The sequence below is a fragment of the Colias croceus genome, chromosome 20, assembly GCF_905220415.1.
Source record: "Colias croceus chromosome 20, ilColCroc2.1".
NCBI classification, from domain to species: domain Eukaryota; kingdom Metazoa; phylum Arthropoda; class Insecta; order Lepidoptera; family Pieridae; genus Colias; species Colias croceus.
Genome location: NC_059556.1, coordinates 188,119 through 209,203, shown reverse-complemented (window position 1 = coordinate 209,203; position 21,085 = coordinate 188,119). Strand labels below are relative to the sequence as shown.

The 21,085-nt window shown below is 33.6% G+C and overlaps 1 protein-coding gene across 1 annotated transcript in view; it reads right to left on the bottom strand.

The window, feature by feature from the left end:
- Positions 1-20,041: 20,041 nt before the first annotated feature.
- LOC123701007 (dystrophin, isoforms A/C/F/G/H-like) overlaps positions 20,042-21,085 on the bottom strand; it is a 65,095-nt gene continuing 64,051 nt past the window's right edge. Inside the window, exon 35 of the mRNA XM_045648413.1 lies at positions 20,042-20,462. Within this exon, the coding sequence (XP_045504369.1) occupies positions 20,157-20,462 (306 nt within the window). The 3' untranslated portion in view covers positions 20,042-20,156. The remainder of the gene's footprint in view (positions 20,463-21,085) is intronic.

The window sequence follows — 21,085 nt, the reverse complement described above, 5'->3', positions numbered from 1 at the left end:
TACAATATAATATTATCTTCTATTCGCTCTACAATCTCTACTTTTCCCTTTTTTATTCATCATTTGCCTTTTAATGATGAGAAACTTTTTACATTTAATTATTTCTTAGTAATTAGTAACTTGCTCTACGTATATTACAATAAAGAAAACAACAAGTAACTTGCTCTAAATACGTTAAAGAAGTAATGAAGAATTAATAAATAAAAACTCGAATGTCAGTCGCGTTGCTTTAATTCTCTAGGCTCAAAGAATTTGTACAATGTGATGAATGTCAACGTCGCTTAGGTATGCAGACTTGTGTCGTAAAACGAGTCCAATTTAGTATACAGGGCAAATATAAATTAGTTAAGAACGACAGCAGCATTTAACGATTTAACAATATTCATATTTATATTATTTCGTCTCTATCAAGCTCAGTCTCTACTTTATTAAATATATTCACTACATAAAAATAACGTACACGCCTTTAAAACACGCTCACAATATATTTTGGCAGAATTTCAGGCCATTCCGCATAAAACAAAGTTATTCGCCGCCACATAGCGTGCAGTGATACCGACATAAATCACAACAACAAAGAAATTCCTGTCAAACGCACACAATACGATAATAGACACAATACCTTAACAACTCTTTCTCAAAAACACCCTGAAACTCACAAACTCACACACACAACACGGCACAAGAATTACGATCGAAGCACGTGGTTTTAATTATAAGAAAAAGTCACCCCACGTCCGCCCGCCTCAGACGTTAGGGTCAGACTAACGTTTTAACGAGAGGGAAATTTTTCCCCTAGGGCATCCGTCCCTATCCTACGTACATAGCGGTATATTTCCCTTTCGCTCTACGCTTTCCCGGCCTTTTAATGTGTCCATTGACGCTGCTACAGGATGTTTTCTTTCAGAGTCGTCGCTTCGTAATATATTTCCGATTAGAAGGGTGCTATCTCTGTATGAAAATGGATCGTACGTGGGAAGATAAAACGACGACTTTAGCTTATTGCGTCGAGAGCATGGTTGGATCATGCACTTGCAACTGCAACTTCCGTTTTTGTTTTGGTTCCATTTTTTAATTTCTGATCTAGAAAATATGACATTCGTAGACGCTACGATAGCCTTATAGGCCTCTACGTTATGCTGTAGAGGCTCTACGATGTTTACGGTTTCGTTCATAACTTTTTAAAAACTCTTTGTATACTGCAGTTTCAAAGTGAGTTAGTTATGCAGTCAACTTATTTATCTTATTTTGAAACTGCGCAATGAATTGGTCATCAATAAATAATTTAAGGTAACGTTTTAACTTCGCATATATTTCTCACTTTAAACGTTCATTATTTATTTCACGTTTTCCTCATCATAGCTTCTAACATACACAATATATGACTCAAATCCCTACCTTTCATATTTTGATTCATCAATAAAACTTGTGCTCTACAAAAGCTCTCCACACAAAAAGCAGTAGAGCAAGGGCGGACACCTCAGTGGCGAGCCCTTCAGTGTCGCTGACAGCCCTGAACAAGGCCCTCGGCCGACCCTAGGCTTATGGGATATCGTACGCACTGTTTGGTTATTTCTAAGATAGGGCTACCACTTCATCAGAAACAATGGCCGGAGTCGTGGAACCCGGAAAGTTATTTTGCCACGCGACTGAGCTGTCTTGATAACTTTCAAACTCAAACTCAAACATTCATTTATTCAATTAGACTACTATTTAGTAGCACTTACGAATCGTCATTATGGTGCTTTATAAACGATAATATATGATCAAACGAACTTCAGAGTGAAGTTCGATCATTATTATATGAATCGCTTCATTCGAAGATATTATTTACTATGTAGTCCCCTTTTTCAATGCTAGCAACCACGCACGCCTTTAGATTTTATTTTTTTTTTAATTGAGGGTATTACGACCTGACAAGTATTTGCTTGCTTTGTACGATATTCATTATTTTTAGAGCCTATTATCTTACAAAACTTTGGGTTAGGGTGTGGTGGGTGTTAATATCTTCGAATGAAGCGATTCATATAATAATGATCGAACTTCACTCTGAAGTTCGTTTGATCATATATTATATTTCATCGCTTCATTCTTCAGATATTATTTACTATGTAGATGTTAAGAGATAAAAGTTTTGTAAGAACCATTTTGGGTGCAAGTTTAGAATAAAACGTAAATATTATTAATTTTGTTTTATAAATTAACAAAAATATAATTAAATACTATTTCTGTAAAATCGATTATGCAAATTCGTTCGCATTAATTACATTAAGTTTATAGAACCTTGCAAGGGTTTTGGAATGTTTTGTCCAACCAGCAGTTTAACGTATATTATTATCAACGCATATACACCACTAGCACAAACAGCAGAAGTTGAAGCGTGTCTTGTGCTATGTGAACTAAATATTGAAATGATTACACCACTTTCCGATAACACGTTTTTGATCCAACGACTGATTGTTTGAGTTGCGGCAGGTTTATTCGGTTTTGTTAACGTAAGTAATAAACCTCATTTATTTTCCTCCTATTTTCCTCATCCTTCCTAAAATGTTTGTGACATACCTAGATGTAATCAGACAGTACAGTAGTGGACAAATACTTATATTTTGTTTGAAATATGGAAGTATAAGAAGAGGTTGATCTCTATCTGGAGCCGAAGTTTTTACGAGGTAAGTAATGAAAATTTTAGCTCCACTATCTGAGAAATAAATATTATTAATATTTATAAGAGATAACGTCTGCACGCGCTGTGCTGTACACAGCGCTAATAAAATTACTAATTTTTTATTCAATTCTTCCAAATTTACGTTTCTATAAGGAAACCAGCTTGAGATATGGTTCAAAACTAATTTTAGGGTCACAAGAGTATTCCCAAGAGTATTTAGGCATTCATCTGACCCGATATTATTTCCTAATATTATAAATAGGCAGACGTGCGAGTTCAAAGTACCATACGAAGCCCGTTTGTTAAACTCTTCTGTTAAAAATGATATGACAGCCGCTACTGTACTCTCAAAATTGGAGATATTCCAATTTAGACAAAACTGCCACCATAAATTATATGTTACGTTATATTGCTTCTTAGTGTTACTGGAAAGCGATGCCAACATTAGTTCTATAGCTTCCGATGGGGTGTTTCTCCATAGGAAGGCTTCACGGAGAGCCTCGCTGCAGCCAGCGTAAGATGTGGGTGCAGTGGGCACGACAGGTGACTGGGATGAGAATGCGTTAGATTCGTATCTGTTTTCAAATATGTATATTATGTTTGATGATACTCTCTGACGAGAGGCTGCGAAGGCCACCACGGTAAAATTTGTATCCCACACGCTTAATCATTAACTATTTTTTGTAAACATCTCAAAATAAAAGTAAATGGGGAAATGCGTGAAAATTTATATTATTCTAATTTATGGTGAATGCGTCGACACATGACGCATCAGGGTCGGGATGCCACGACACTTACTTTCTGTATTTAGCATTAGTACCTAAAATGCTCTTCCAAATTCTTTAATATGTTTCATTGCATAAACTACATTCGATATGAGGATTTATTCTTCTTGGCTCTGTGTCAGTGTCGACATTATCTTTATTCTTTATTATTAATATAAGACGCGAACCACCATGTTTCGATGCTCGCATCATTGCCACAGTTGCTTTGTTAGTTTGTTAAGGTGGGGAAATTTTATGCCGCCCATTCTATTTATGTTAGGCACTAACAGCAGTAATATTGCACAATTAGAATAGGTATTTGCGAATGTTTTTAAAGTTAAAAAGGCAGCTCTAAATAATTTATGAGACAGATTTTTTCACCTTTTTTCCATGAACCATGCACTCAAAACAACATGTTTATTATTGCAAACGACACCCCAACCTGTCCTTGAGGCATTTGAAAAAATCTCTAATGTAAATTTTGGAGATTTCATAAAATTTGTTTTGTATCTGTTGTGACCACCAATTTAATTCACACAGAATATAATTTGATAACTGAATTTTGGAATCATAATTATTGTTATAATGATTTAAAAATAAATATTTTTGACGTTCTAATATCTTAGTTTATAGCCACCCTATTTAATAGCAGGACAAGCAGCAGCTTGGTAGCAACCAAGACACCTATTAGGTGTGAAAATTCTCGGGTTGTACAAATAGGTAATTTTGGAAATTTATTAACTGAATGTGCAATGTTTTTACGTTTATCAGCAGACAAAGAAAGTTAGGTTACATGAATCATATATAAACCCAAGGAATTTAAATTTTTGACTTGGAATCAATGAAGTTTTTTCAATATTGATTACAAAGCCTAAACAAGACAATAGTTTTATTGTCTCGTTTAAATTATTTAGGCATTCTGTATAATTTTTACCTATACATAAAATATCGTCGAGGTAAATTACAGACTTAAAAACCTCGGCTTAAGAATGCTATAACTTCCTTCATTAATTTAGTAAACACTCTTAGCGCAATAGAAAAGACCTTTAAACTCTTAAGTTTTACACTATTACCTTTGTTATTTATAAAATGAAAACGGAAAAAAATTGCGAAATACCGGCTCAATTGGCATTAAAAGGTAGGCTTCTTTAAGGTCTATTGCGTCCTATGATCTTTGATTTTAAAGTGATATTTTGATATAAATTTATTAAGATTAAGTATGCATTTTTTACCGCCGTTTGATTTATGTGCTAAGAATATATTTGAGATATATTTGCCCTTTACTGGGTTTCAAACATCAATATCTCCCAAGTCTATAAGGTTATATTTTATTGCCACAGACACGTCAGCTTTCTCTTGCCCCGACCAAAATTGAGTACGCACTGAATTTTGAAAAACTTCATTAGAAAATTGTAAATCCACACCGTCTTTAACCCATTTAAGAACGGTTGTATTATTAGTAATTTTACGTCAACAATTGTAAAATAACGTAATTTTTTATTGTTATTTTGGTGCACAATATTAGCTCGAGCTGGTCATCTTTGGCTACGAATAGGGGGTTGGTCTTCTGTATGTTCCTCTTGTAACCTCCTCGCTCCCCCCTCCCCTCTGTTTGACTGAAAGCGAGAAGGTGTCTGCCAGTTTCCCTGGAAACTACTGCGAGATGTGTGTGCTGCATAAGCATGTGAACTAGAAGGTTTTGGTGTAGAGGATGTTATCTTTATTTATTGACCTTGCTTTGTAACCTTCGAAGCTTTTTATTAGATAAATTGTCTCCAAACAATGCATTAATATACCTTTCAGAATGATCGACAACTTGCAAAAAAGTTTGTCGATGATGGAGGTCCGAGAATATGCGACATATATACCTTATAAACTTATTGGCCTCCATCTTATTTTTGTAACTACGCAAGCCAACTACGTTTAAGCCCCTATTAACGCCTGTTATAACGGCCCCCAATTGTTGCTGTGAATTCGCCATTTTCTTATCCCAGAATTTACCGGATTCAGCATAGGGTAGCAGCCTGAATCTCCGGATTTTATGTAAGAGCCTGGAGCAATACGCAATTTTCGGGAATCTAACAAGTTTTTAGAAAACTTTCCCTTGATTCCTCTATCAACCCTTTCTTAAGGCTCGGCAACCATATTTTGACGAGACTTTCGTGAATTTTTTCAACATATCTGGAATCACATCATTAGCTTCACCCAATGCTGCTAAGATATCAGGTTCTAAGTCGACAGGCTCCGATTGAGGGGCCGTGGTATCAACTGTTACTGGTTCATTTGCTTGAAGTACAGCTGGATCAGCCGTATTGTTCATAATTCCCGGCAAAGAATTTGTCGGTGTATCAGTTACTAGGATATCTGGATCCGGTAACAAAAAGTTTTGTTATCGAGGGTACTTATAAAATTATGATTTAGGGTTATTTTATTTTTTACATAAGTTGAAATTCAACTAACAAGCCATCGTGCTATTATCTCGAATAGCCTCCTGGTAAGCTGGCAATAATTATTAAATAAGTAATTATATACCAATAAAGATTTATAATTTTCCAATACCATTGTGATATCATCGCGGATATCCTCCCGGCTTTTATTTTTATTTCTTATTCTATTAAAAATTTTCGATTTTAACCTTCGTGATGCTATCTCGAACATCCTCCCGGTATAAATATGTATATATATATACATTAATGATATTTAAGTATGTAGTATGTACTCGAAAGTAAAAAATTACATAACCTTTGTGATGCCATCGCGGACATCCTCCCGGCATAAATTGAGTAATATATGAATATTATTTCACTTCTAGAAATCGTGAGCTATTAAATTACCTTTGTGATGCTATCTCGAACATCCTCCCGGTATAAATATGTATATCAATACATTAATGATACATAAGTATGTACTCTAAAGTAAAAAATTACATAACCTTTGTGATGCCATCGCGGACATCCTCCCGGTATAAGTTGAGTAATATATAAATATTATTTCACTTCTAGAAATCGTGAGCTATTAAATTACCTTTGTGATGCTATCTCGAACATCCTCCCGGTATAAATATGTATATCAATACATTAATGATACATAAGTATGTACTCTAAAGTAAAAAATTACATAACCTTTGTGATGCCATCGCGGACATCCTCCCGGTATAAGTTGAGTAATATATAAATATTATTTCACTTCTAGAAATCATGATTACCTTCGTGATGCCATCTCGGACAACCTCCAGGTATAAACGAAAAATATTTGAATATTTTTCAACGCTTCAATTTCGTAAGTTATAAGAAACTTTCATTTGTCGTATTACAGATCGAAACAAAGACACTTAAGAACTCCAAAGTACTTACTTGTGTCGTCTTCGGATTCCGAAGATGATATTATAGGTTTTATGCGACGATGTTTTTTCTTCAACTTCACAAACTTCATACGATAATAATCAATTTTCTCCTTTGAATTTCTCTCCAACATGACGAAACTTGCACTTATTTAAGACGTCCGTACGTTGCGGCGCACGAAAAAGGAATGAATATCGTACAAAGCAAGCAAATACTTGTCAGGTCGTAATACCCTCAATTAAAAAAAAAATAAAATCTAAAGGCGTGCGTGGTTGCTAGCATTGAAAAAGGGGACTACATAGTAAATAATATCTGAAGAATGAAGCGATGAAATATAATTGAATTAAGAGAAAGGCGATTAAAATGAATAATATTTTCTTATAGAGATTGTAGTATGTGTTTAGTGTGTAAAAATCTGATTTGAAATTTTGGTTAGGGTAGTGAAAATATTTTTTTCTTCAAGCTTACAAAAAAAAAGCTTTACATATATTATAGCAGATATCGCATTTATGATCTATGAAAACATGCCAATTGCCACCTTTGTTATTTATACGCAGGTTTAAAAATCTTTTTTCATCTATCCTTAGTATTGACTTTGTAAAATAATCCTCAAAATGATTAATGATATCGGAGCTTTTCCGCTCCTGTATGGAGAAAAGGTAGAGTAAAGGTTATGCTCTATGAAAACGTTGAAAATTATAAACGTTTATAATAGTATGCACGTGCATTGCACACATAACAACGAGAAATTAAAAAGAATTGAGTGACTGTCCGTCACTTCTATTGTATTAAAATATAAATTCACTCACATATGCTGTTATTTTAATAATAATAAAGAACAGACAGATTTTTATCTTTAAAAAATATCTAATAAGCGATTCGATGTTTTTATGTGTGACAAAAAATATGTAAATTTTATGATACCAATTTCACCTTAATGCTGTTCTTGCAATATAATATGCCGTCAATAGTCGAACATAAAAGTTCAGTGCGCTCCTCCGATCCGTGAGGGTGACAGGTTGCAGAGCAAGGGTCTGTATATCATATAGTAGGTATGAAATAATAGATGCAATTCATACTTATACAAATGTATCGAATTTTAGACTATTTTATATTATTACAATCAATCGAAACTTATGTAAATTCAACACGAGGTGTTAAAATTCTGACGTAAGTTTGATGCATTGCTCTAAGAAAAAATGGAGAAATATAAGTTGTAATGCACAGACATTAAGTAGTAATTTGCAATATACTATGGTACGGGAGCTAGCAACGTTTTAAAAAAAGTCATTTTAGTATAGTTGGGTTTTTGATATACTGTTTCTCTTGCTATTTCGGTTAGAGTCCGGGCTGTCTGGCTGGCCGCAGTGGTTGCGTTTATTAGTGCGCATCTTATCTGCACAGGAAAATATCCTTAATTTAAAGTCACTTTTTAATGCGTAATTTTTAATCTTTTGCCTTTAGATAGATCCATCAGACATAAATTTTTTATTGCAAGACGTTTTTTTCGTTGTAAAATAGGTGCCATACGCAATTTTTATTTCAAAATAACTAAAATGTCATCGAAATAAGTGAAATACATCAACATGAGTCCGCTTATAAGGTAAGTAATAACTTTATTATTTATATTATATTATCCTTTTTTAATACTTATATTGAATAATTAGTAAACTAATACATATTTTTAATAGATGGTTTCATATTTATTACACTTTTGGGTATAAATATGAATTTGATGATATTTGTATTTTCTAGTGTTTGATTTTACGCGAGTATTATACATTTAGAAATTAAAGACTCGGGAAAATAACACAATGAATAAATCGCATTTAAAATCCGTTAAAAAGTCTTTAATTTCTTGATGATATTTGGTTTTTATCAAGTTTACATTAACGTCCTATTTGTGGTTCGTTGGGAAAAGAACGCAACATGGTAGATTGTTGCAAAAAAATTGTAAATAGTAAAATGAATATTATATATAGTATAAGTAACACAGTGATTACTTATCCTTCACGGGGACTCATCTTTGTAGAATTTCACTCATTTCGATGACATTTTAATTATTTTTAATAAAAAATCGCGTCTGGCACCTATTTAACAACGAATAAAACGTCTTGCAATAAAAAATTTATGTCTGTTGGATCTATCTAAAGGCAAAAGATTAAAAATTACGCGTTAAAAAATGACTTTAAATTAAGGATATTTTCCTGTGCAGATAAGATGCGCACTAATAAACGCAACCACTGCGGCCAGCCAGACAGCCCGGACTGTAACCGAAATAGCAAGAGGAACAGCATATCAAAGAACCAACTATACTAAAATGCTCACTTGTCAACGTTGCTACCTCCTATACGACTATTTACTAAAAGATTGTATTTCAAACATGTATTTCAGCAGCTTAAGTTCCAATTCTCCAAGCAATGAAAACCAATACATTGTACCTTACACGTAATGTGTATTTGATTTGATCGACAGTTTAGTCTCGCATTTACAATATTAATATGGACGGTTTAATGAAATCGTAGCGACGACACGACCCCGGCACGACGCTAACAGATGACGACTATTCACGGCTTGTCGCTCTTTAATTAAACATCTGAATGTGTAATCGGCACGCGGACGGCGTTATACAGCGCTGTGACTTGTGACGGTGTTTTTAATACTTCATTAAAAAAATATATTTAAAATGAAACCTTCTTGCTTCGATATAAAATTTTTTTAACTGTAGGATTTCATGTATGAAATAAATCGTACAACTCTTGTAATTTTATAAAACAGACGGAGTTGGTGAAATCTTCAGTCCCACGTTGTCATCAAACCAACAAATATGTACTAAGAATCCTAAGTCCTATTATGATTCTCCAATACACATTGTAATATGTGGTTTGCATAGGTAAAATGTTTATCGATCAATTTTTTACGTGCTTTGTCAAAATTTACCCTGTAGTAGGTACTTTATACCCACGATATTATCGTCATATATGCCGTACTCAATGTTGCATAAACCCGTAGGCTACAATATGTCTTGTAAACGATAACCACACGTAAGCCTACTTATAGTGCGTAATGAAGCAGCGAGAGAACAAGATAATGTAATGTGATTGTGGAGTTACATTCTGAATTAATTAATCCGATCTTGAGTCTATTTTTAGAATATTTCGATTTAATAGCTGCCAAGCGTTTTCATTTTAAGGATATTTTGCTACTTGAAATTGGTAGGAGAGACATATTGGAGAGACAAATTGGTAGTACTTCTAAGTTCTACAGATTAAATAATAATAATAAATAAAATCTTTATTTGAATTCATACATTAATATGTTACAATAGATTGGGGTTCAGGCCCCCTTACTAGGTATAACCTGTATTAAGGGGACCTGTGAGGCTGTGAGAGAGATTAACATAGTTTTGTTTATTAGTTATAGTGATGTAAGCTTTTGTTTCTAAAAATGCTTGCATCAGATTTATAATGTATTCTGTTAATGAATTTACCTACATATTATGATCTCATCAGTAAATATGAGAAAAGTCGGTCCAGTTGTTATTTTAAGGATAAAAGATTACATTTAGTGATAATTTGAGCATATCTCATATTCTCCAGGTTCATATCAGAGCATTGTAATTCCTGCAACAGAAATACTTCGCAATAAAACAATTCTGAGTTTGCGAAGGAATAGAAATTGCAGATAAGTGCTACAAATGTATTGCCGCTTTTATAGCAAACTACAGCTAAAAGCATTTCTGTCCAGTTTTATAATATAGCTACGACTCTATTTCTAGATTTTATTGATATTAAATATACGTTATATGTTGTTCACTTTTTAATATTATGATTTATCGTTTGTATATCGCCAATAATTAGCATTGTCTTCGTTTTTTTGTATAAATTGCATTTGATAATAAAGCCTTAAGGTTGCTTACGACAAAATACTTTCCTATTAATTTCTTACACAAAAATTCCAATCATTTATTTTGTATTAAATAATATATTGACCTACCAATTAAAACAAACTAACTGCACAGAGGTCTACGCCTTCTAAATTGCTTGTACATGTACAACAAACAATAATGTAATTCAACAGAATATGACGAGGTTAAATCGCGTTTAAATTCCAGAACGTTCGGTCGAAGTCCGGAGCAATTTGCAGGAATGCGCCGAAATATTCATAAAAACCGTTTTAGTATCCAAGGCGCTGCCGCTTCACCTCCCCGAGCCTCCCCACTCCTTCCCTAATCCCACAAAATTGAAATTGATTCGCCAAACGATTTATCGCTTCTATCTTCTATAACCGATCTAAATTATTTTAGGATATTGGTGTTAAATTCATCAATTTGCGATTTAAACATTCATTTCTCATTATGATCAACATAGTAGCTATTAAATGCAGTTGTCACATATTTCGTTGTATGTTGTTTATTTGAGAATAAATTAAAAAAGAAGTAACACGCAACTTTTGATACCATTGTTTCAAATAGTTCTTCCACTACCATGCGCGATATCGGCCTAGACTAAACCGACAAATACTTTCCCTTTATATTTTATTCAAACTAGCAAAGCAAGTGATATTAAGACCATTCCACGTCTCTCCCCTACGCCCACTAAACCAAGGGAACGGCGACATTCCGCCGCGGCCGTTGCAATATAAAAATTTCCGACTAGACCCCGATGTCGTATTTGTTTAGTTATTTGACACAACTGTAGCATATTTCCTCATTTAAATCTCAGTTAAATGATGCAGGAAAAATTCATGTTTAAACATCACTTTATGAATACGAATGAAGTCCACGTTTATAGTGTTAATTTTATCCTTAATTATAATGCATATGCATATTGCAAGGAGCCGTGACGCTGATTTAATGCATTTTTATCAAAGCTAGCTGGTTATTATAAAGGGGACGAACTAGATTATGATTTAAAAGGATTAACAAGACGTATCACGAACCTAAAAAATTATTTGCGTTTTCATCATTAAAGAAAGCTAACCTTGTTAACGATGTATCCATCTAGGACAGAAATCAAATATAAAATATTTTTGAAAATAAATTTAAAATTCTTTAATTTATTTTAAACCCTCCGTAAGTCGCAAAGTAATGAGATATTTTAGTTATCTAATCTAACAAATAGTTGAGAATATTTTCTCTCAGAGAAGGCATTAAGTAACAGTAACGGCACATAGCACCAGGCGCAGCTGTGACCTGCGACTGAACTTATTAACTTTGTTATTTACGGCGCGGAATGTCGCCCACATCAACGCTTTAAGCATATCGTAAAGCGTGACCTAGCTTTCATTAGTTTGTGTATCAGTTAGTTAGCTATACCAGCTTTCCGCCCGCTTTGTATAAAACCTCATACGTAAATATCCTCCCTCGAGAATCACTCTATCTATAAAAAAACAAAATCAAAATCCGTTGCGTAGTTTTAAAGATTTTAGAATACAGACGGTGGAAAGCTACGTTGTTTTATACTATGTAGTAATAGTGAAAAAATAGTCGTGGTGGTGTTTGTACTAAACTCCATCGAAAAGGCTCAACCTATTTTTATGAAATATTGTTTTCATATCGGGTAGGTCTGAGAATCGGCCGACATCTATTTTTCATAGATACTACTAAATCATAAGAGTAAGGTTAAGGTTAAGGTTAAGGTTAAGCAAAACATAGTTTGCAGAGTTAGAATTAGGAGTAAGTATTATATATAGGTATACGTCACCACACGTGAAATAAATACCAGTACTTTTAATTATATCATTTATTTATTTTAGCTTATTATATGAATAAGACACCATTATAACTATATGCTTAAATATTATATTCCAGAGATATTTTAATTGCTTAGCTGAGACACGATATAAAGCCTTTTTATGACATTCCCATCACGTATTTATTTTAATAACGAGATGAACAGGGTCATATTAATTACAGACAGCGTAATAAGTTCGTGAGAGAATTTCGGAATCGGTTTCATTATAATTCTGATGAGAAGGTGTGAGTATTCATTTTGTGAAAGGATATGTCGGTCAGTGCAACATATATTTAACTAAGTAGGTATATGTATAGTTCATTTTATTCAAATACAATTTGTAGAAGACATTTAATTATCAAATCAAGTAAATCATAAGGATTTCATCAACATTAAGCACAAAGCACTCATAATATAACGACTATTAAATAACGCAGACGCATTAGCCTGACAAATTGTAATATATTAAGCTGAAACGATCCGTGGCTAGTTTTCCAAAGGAAACAGTTGGATTTCCCTTATCTACCGGGCGTGTTCGGCTGATGTACGGCGCATCACGCAGGTAACTGATGGTGATCATTTATTTTATTTTCGACGCGTCCCTGCGTTTTCCCTAATCCACGTTATTTATGCGAATCCTGAAACGTATATCTAAATGTATTTTGTTCTGTGATTTTATGAATGTTTATGTTGAATGAAAACAATTGTGATGAAGCGGCCTACTTCTTCATGGCAGTCGGCAGTCGCATTTATCTAAAAAGTAAAACGTTACGTTGAAAATGTATTCAGGTCGGTTCAATTAAATTAACAAGATCGATTGAGTAATTAAGATGAAACACCATAATGCTAATTGACTATCGAGTAGATTTGTAATTAGCACATTGTTATGGTTTATCGTGAAGCTAATAATACCTAAACACGTGTCACCTGAAGTCTGAACATGACGTGCTAAATATCTGTTCTAGACGTGTCTATATTTCGTGGTTAAGCCTATGTATTTAAACTCTCCGCTACATAATATCTGTAGCATGCTACGTAGCGCTACACCGCTACACCGCTACGGTGCTCCGTAGCAAGCACCCGTTGAATAACCATCGTCGTCTCTGAACTTTTTAAGTTTTAACCACAGAGTTTAAAACTCTACTAAAATGAATCATATTATAACGGAAATAAAGTTTAAAATTGTCAACCGATGATGACGAAACAATTCAAAGGTTTGGAGCTGGCATGTCTTAATATACGAGCTAATACTGTCTACAAAGTTTTATGTTTAGGTATCTTTGACGCGACATAATATTTTAGAATTTTTTACACTATGTATGAAAATAAATTCTAACTCTATATATTCAAATGAGAATTACTTTTTTCGTTTTACCTAGTCTTGCAGCCTTCTGCAAATATTTTTGTTATAGGATTGACAAATTAAAATTATTGAAAAATCTACTTACCAATTTAGGTCTTATACCTTTATATCATACCATAACACTGTAGTTACACTTCAAAATAGCATTTCTTCATACGGACGTCAATTGAACATACACGATGAAATGAATATAATTAGAATGGTGTTAGATGCATCCGCAATGAGTTATATGAATCCCACCAAAAACATAAATGTAAAATTTGGAGCCGAGTTCAATCGTTGACTTAATTTGCCAAAAAAAAGAAATGAGATCTAAATGTGTGCCAAGTTCTGCAGACAGTCCAGAAATTTATTTACAAAGATGTATTAAGTTCTTAGGTTGACTGAAAACTCAATTGTTTTATTTTCCCTTAGAGAACAATGTTTATTCCAAAATATAACTTTTTAAATTTTAATAATATAATTATTTTCACAAAGCAAACAACTAATGACCTATTGAACCCCATAATTTGATGAGGCTAGTTCTACATACTGTTTATATTTTGTGAGGTTCTAAAAACTAGCCTCATCAAATTATGGGGTTCAATAGGTCATTAGTTGTTTGCTTTGTGAAAATAATTATATTATTCAAATTTAAAAAGTTATATTTTGGAATAATCATTGTTCTCTAAGGGAAAATAAAACAATTGAGTTTTCAGTCAACCTAAGAACTTAATACATCTTTGTAAATAAATTTCTGGACTGTCTGCAGAACTTGGCACACATTTAGATCTCATTTCTTTTTTTTGGCAAATTAAGTCAACGATTGAACTCGGCTCCAAATTTTACATTTATGTTTTTGGTGGGATATCATTACTTTTTGTACAGAAAATTACTCTGCAAATTTGATTTACTTTATGAATATAATTATACTTTTTATATACTTACGATTTTTTTTATATTTTTTCTTGCGGATTCTTTGTATGGTTTGTTTAGTATTATTTTCTATATTTTCTTGTATGTTATGAATGTCAGCGCACATTGCCCCGTCATTATCTGCAATTTTTTAAACTCGTTTTCTGTTTAAAAGATTACATGATTTTCTAAACATCCAGCGTGAATATGTACACACACTATTACAAAGATACAAAGATCGTTGTAGAAGAATCGTCGCTTTACTCCATGACGTTACGGTATTGCCATGACGAGATTTTGAAATTTTACTCTAAACGCGCCTAAAGATGTTTCACTTATATTAATATTAATATTACGCAAATTAAATCATTTCGACCTTCGACAAAGCCTTCTTCCATTACACTGAAATTAAAAATAAACTAAACACTCATAAATAAAGAATAAAGAAATATGAATTTGTAAAATTATATATTATTTTTAACTGTATGAGCAATATTTTTATTACAATTTTCTTTTATTTTACGTTTAATAATAGTTTTGAATAAAGAAATCATGCAATCGAAGTAATCCGCCCTAGCGATACTAGCGCGAGTGAGTGTGATGTCAGAGGCGCATCGAATCTACAGATGTTTCGCGCTAAAATATGTAACTTCAATAATCTATATCTCAGTCATTTATTGATGGATTTCAAAATTTTTTTCGGCCACTGACTAGTTTTGATCTATTTTTTAAGACTAGTAAGGTGAATATACTATTTTCTATTTTTTTAAACTTTTCCATTTTTCCATACAAACAAAATTAATGTCATTGAAAAAAAAATTAAATACAAATAAATTCAGTATTTTCTGATTTTTTCCTTTGTACACTCACTATTACCTAGCTGATTACAAAATTTGAACTTTCTAGGTCATCTGGAAGTGGGTTAGGTTTTGTATATGTCTATAAGTCAGTCAGTCTTAAAAATTGCGATTTTTGGATATTAATATCTACGCAACTGTTTAATCTGTATTTATGACATTTAAGGTTCTTGTTTATCTTGAGGTCCTCTTGATATGTACCAAATTTGGTTTATTTAACTTAAATAGTTTTCGAGTTATAAGGGGGTGAAAAGTGGCTCGAAATGGTTCGTGTAAATATACACACGGCTGCTGCTCGCCAGTTCTCTTCGCTTGAACTCGGCTTGACACGCTGCCGCGTGTCTAGATGTAACGAATGATCCACATTGCAAATGGAGCGTCGCACAAAAAAGCCCGTTTGAGGCTTTGCGCTTTTCTTATTGGCCTACTTCCGCACAACCCACCGCTCTAGGGATGTACAGATATCAACTATGTATTTATCATTATTTATAGAAAAATTATTTATCGATACATAGATGATATAAAATATTTTTTATTAATTTGTATTTCAGTTGGTTTATTAAACAGTAATATTTTGGAGTGTAGGTATATTCAGTTAAGTTCTTGAAAATGTTTTAAAGGAATATTTTTGTGAAATAAGCTTTGATCAAAACATTCCTACCACTCTATTTCTTACGGTGGCACTGAAATTCTAATTTAGTCGTGTCTACAAAAGCTGGATGGTTTCGATACGTAGCGCCGCACTAGGGCTCATCGCCGCGGCCCAGAAAGCAGCTTTGTGATTCGTCTTTACAATACTGCTCTATTGTCACTCGCAGTTTTCTCTGCAAGTAGGTCGCTTTCGAACAACAAGTCCGAATGACACACGAGTTGAAAGGTTGACCGCCCGATGAGATTCCGGTTTTAATACAAATAAAAATATAGTTATTTATGGAACAAAAATATAAGAAGTTTATAGTTACTCATAAAACTTGTGATATCATATCGCTCAGCAGTTTTTGGGTGCCACGCGTGAGGAATATTCGTATTAATTTCGTAGCACGTATATTAATCGCTGTTAGTGGCTAACTTTTGATTAGTTCCGTTATGGCAGTTAACTCAATTTAACGGCTGAAATGATTGCGTTGCTATTTTGTTATTAGAACACATCACGCAAATGCGTATTTTGAATAATCACGTCACAGAATTACCGATTCGGTAAAAATCGATTCAGAGGTTTCATATTTTGCGTGTGACTCGATGATAAAGATATCGATGCATTACTTCATAGTAGTTATCGACCAGTAAACGATTTAGTATACGAAAATAAATGGAAAAGGTCATACTTACATACTATATTAGTTAATTCTAACCCTACCATATACATTATTTTTGTAATATAGGTACTTGATTCATCAAAATATAAATATTTTTAGGTTTCAATAGGAAATCTACAGAAATGTATATGTTCGTGCAACATGTACGCGTGTCAGTAATTTCGCTGGCTCATAGACATGCGGCTCACGTTGCCGGTATACTCTCGGTAATGTATGGCGATGCAGGCGCCGGCTGCCAAATTATACCGAACAAATAAACAAACTTTCCAAAGAAAACATTTTATTTGCAATTCCAGATGAAATTCCGTGTAGTAGTCTTTATAAATAGATGGCATTTTTAATAAAAAAATACTGAATTCTCTGTGGCCGGCTGATGTTTTTTAATTAATTGAAATACTCTTTTTTAAACTAAAACAAAGCAAAAGAACTAAATTTAAATTCCAAAAGTAATTTTTAACTTGTATTAATTGTATTTGTAATGCGTATAATTGTGTTAAGAAAATTACTACGAATGTAGATTAGCATTCGCTATCAAGATAATCAGCGCAGTGGTAAGTGATAGCATCCTATCAAAGGGTTCGGTGTAATCTTAGGTCTATAGCATTACTATAATATATATATATTATTATGAAATCAATTTCTGGTTGGGTATTAATTTACGTATGTATATAATCTGTGTATTCCGTAGTATTTGAATATTTTTTTTACATAGCGTTAATACAAACCAGTTGTTTAGCATAATTAATTCCGTATAAATTTAATTATTTAGTCCCTTTTGCTAACCATCACACACACGTGCACACAAAAATTTCGAGACGTGTACATAAGAAGAGCGTGTGTGTGTGCGTGAGGGCAAAGTCCAAACTGCGGAGCGCTAATGAAAAAACTTGTCGGCTAATTTAGCGATTAACTTGCCCGACTCCACTCGCTCTTTGACGTTCAATGAGACGATGTTTAGAACAGAGCGTTCACTTGCTGCATAATTCATACCGACTTTTATAATTTAACGTCACAAGCCTATTTTAGGGAAAAAGCATCGGATGTGCCGTATGGGTTGGATATGGGCGACCACGTAGTTGCGTAGATTTTAACAGTTATATTAAATCTCATATTATACATTTTTATAGTCGCAATACCAGCTATAACACTTAAATTTTAGAGGCATAAAATATAGCAATGGTAGTATAACACGTAATAAACGCGAAAGTTTTGTAAGAATGTATAAAATAATGTTTGTCCCTCTTACGCGCATGACTGATCGGATCTGTATGAAATTTGGTACAAAGATTATTATTAGTCTTATCCCATTGCATTGTTATATTACAAGCATATATCCACTACTGTTATAACAGAATTTCATTACTATAATGGTAAATGGGTAATCAAGTGATCCATTAAAAGATGAAAAGCAGAATGATGTTAAGTAACGTTGATCCATGTATCAATAATGCAGTGACGAGTAGTGAGATGTAGGTCGGAACCCAGATACCGCGCATTGAGGCTGCAGTGTGAAAGACCACAATTTCGACAACATTTAGGCCATGGGAACTCTTCGAGATGAAGCGCATTGTTTATTTGTTATCACTTTTGATTACTTTTAAGACATTGAAAATAATGGTTTTAAGTTATATGTATAATGGTTAAGTATATATTTGTGAATACTCTTTAGTTTTTCAATTCTGTCTCAAGATTTTGAAAAGTTATTATAAAACTGGAACTTTGTTATATTATTAAAAGTTGATCTACATTGAGTGACTATAATATGGGTCATGCCTTGCAGTTAAATGAAAATGTATGGGATTGTCGAATAATAATCCAACTGTTCTGCATTTTATATTATGAAAGCGTAGTTTTTTTACTTCCATACAACTTCTAGCAGTAAAGTTTTTACGAGTAAAGAATGAGATGAATTATAATTTTTAAGTTTTTGTTTCACTAGAATTGAAACGACATTTTATCTTGTATAAGTTTAGTGACCAGTCACATATTCTGTTGATCCATTTTGAATATTAAAACATAGGTACCTTTTTATTATCATAAATAAAACACACAATATTTCAAATTCCAACAATAAACCTTTATGTACATAATTAACACTTCTCCGTAGAACTGTAGACACCTTCCGTACCTAGACACTTCAGATCGTTGTGCAGACGCTTTACACACTTTTCTTGAAAATAGCCTTATTAGTGAATAATGTTAATGTTTGGTTAATGATATGATTGTGACAGCAAGCCCACACAGTTAGAGGTTAGCGAATAAAACAAGCGTTAGAGACCAACACGTTTATTGTTCCCAGCACACACATATTTACACAAATAATATATAGCTTGGCTGCTGAGGTTCCCTTTGAGTTTGTTAAAATAACTAAACTACATAATAATGAAGAGTATGTTTGTATTAATTTCTGTAACTACCTGTCGGATTTGTAACATTTATTCTTATGATAAAGGGAGGATTAAGGAATATCACAATCCAGAGGTTGTGGATTCGTTCCAGTTATGTTTCTCACAAAACAAATCTATTTTTACCACTTTTATAAGGAGATGGAAGCTCACCACACTAACTGATGTGGTACAGAGACCAGAATAATTCGCCTCTGTTGAAAATATACGTACTTATGAGTATATGTATATTAAGCTTACATGTAGTAAGGCGACGTCTGTTCTTGCCTTTCTATAACTTTCTATTACCTATATGTTAAAAATATTGCCACACAAAACTGAAACGTATTTATAGATCAAAGATAAGTAAATTGACAACAAACAAACTCTTCAATACTAAATAAAAAAATTGAATTGGTAAAAAAATATAATTGCATCAAATCAGTCTTCTATTTTACCATTTACCAAAACTCATTCAACTTCAAACTGCATGCATAATAGAATTCAGAAAAATATTGTAACACAAACAAATGTTTATGTAAACAAAGAAAATGTAGGTTAAACTAGTTTAATTACATGTCGACGTTCGTTTAGCGTACCTAGTGAATTTTATTCTCATAACACATTTCCGTCTACTCTATCACCTTCAACTCATAAATCATTTCATAATCAGAACTCACAAAACTGTATTTAATTAATTAATTATAATCAAACATTCAATTCCTCTATCCATCGCCAACACCACAACACACCAAAACCATCTCATATTTTAGATCATCCTACTAGGACAACTGCTGGACATAGGCCTATGAAAAAATAACAACAATAAATGCAACATCAACCAAATCTGTATCTAATGTCCACACAAACCCGGGAACCCCAGCGTGTGTAGCCCCACCACCCGGCATGCGACTCACCGGACGCGGGGCTCTGGTCGCGGGCCGGCTCACCGGGCGGGGCCCCTGTGGCCCCCGGGGCCTCTGCGCCCGGGGCCCTGCGCGCGGGCCCCCGCAGGTCCCTCAGCCGCAGCACGCGGTCCCGCACGTCGGGCGCCACGCTGTGCCGCGCGCCGCTGCACTCGCGCTCCATCGCCTCGTACTCTTCTAGCAGCGAGCCCACCTCGACGTCTAGCTCTTCCGATTTCTGATAAATAACGTTGACACTTAAAATAGTACATTATGGATTTAAACTGGGGAAAATCGGTTTGTGGTATGTTTGATTAATAGAAACGAAACTTTATGATTAGTCTAAAATCTAGATGCATACATTAAAAATATCTAGTATTGTAGGGCGATAGACCCAGTGGTGGGCTGCGTGGCTAGTGTTGGAGGGATTTTGTTATAAAATCAAACTAAAATGTACACTAATTAATTTATTGCTAAAATCTCTGCTATTACACTTTCACTTGTTACTTAATTGTTACTGTTATTGTTAATTGTTATATTATATGTTAATTATATTATGTTATATGTTTAATGTTACTGTTAATGTTAATGTTACTCGTCGCGACGGTAATATGTTATTTTGTGGACTGTTGATTGTGGACTGACCTAAATTTATGTTAAACGCCGCCCGCGATACCTAGTATTGCTGACTAGGGTGTTCGGTGGTCATTGCACCGAACAAGTATAGCCAACACACTTGAGCGTTTTAACTTGTGATAGCATTGTTTAATTACAGGTACACAACTATAAACAATCAAAATATCAAAAAATACTGCATTGCATTTCTTATAATTTAATTGAATACCAATATCAATGAGTGTT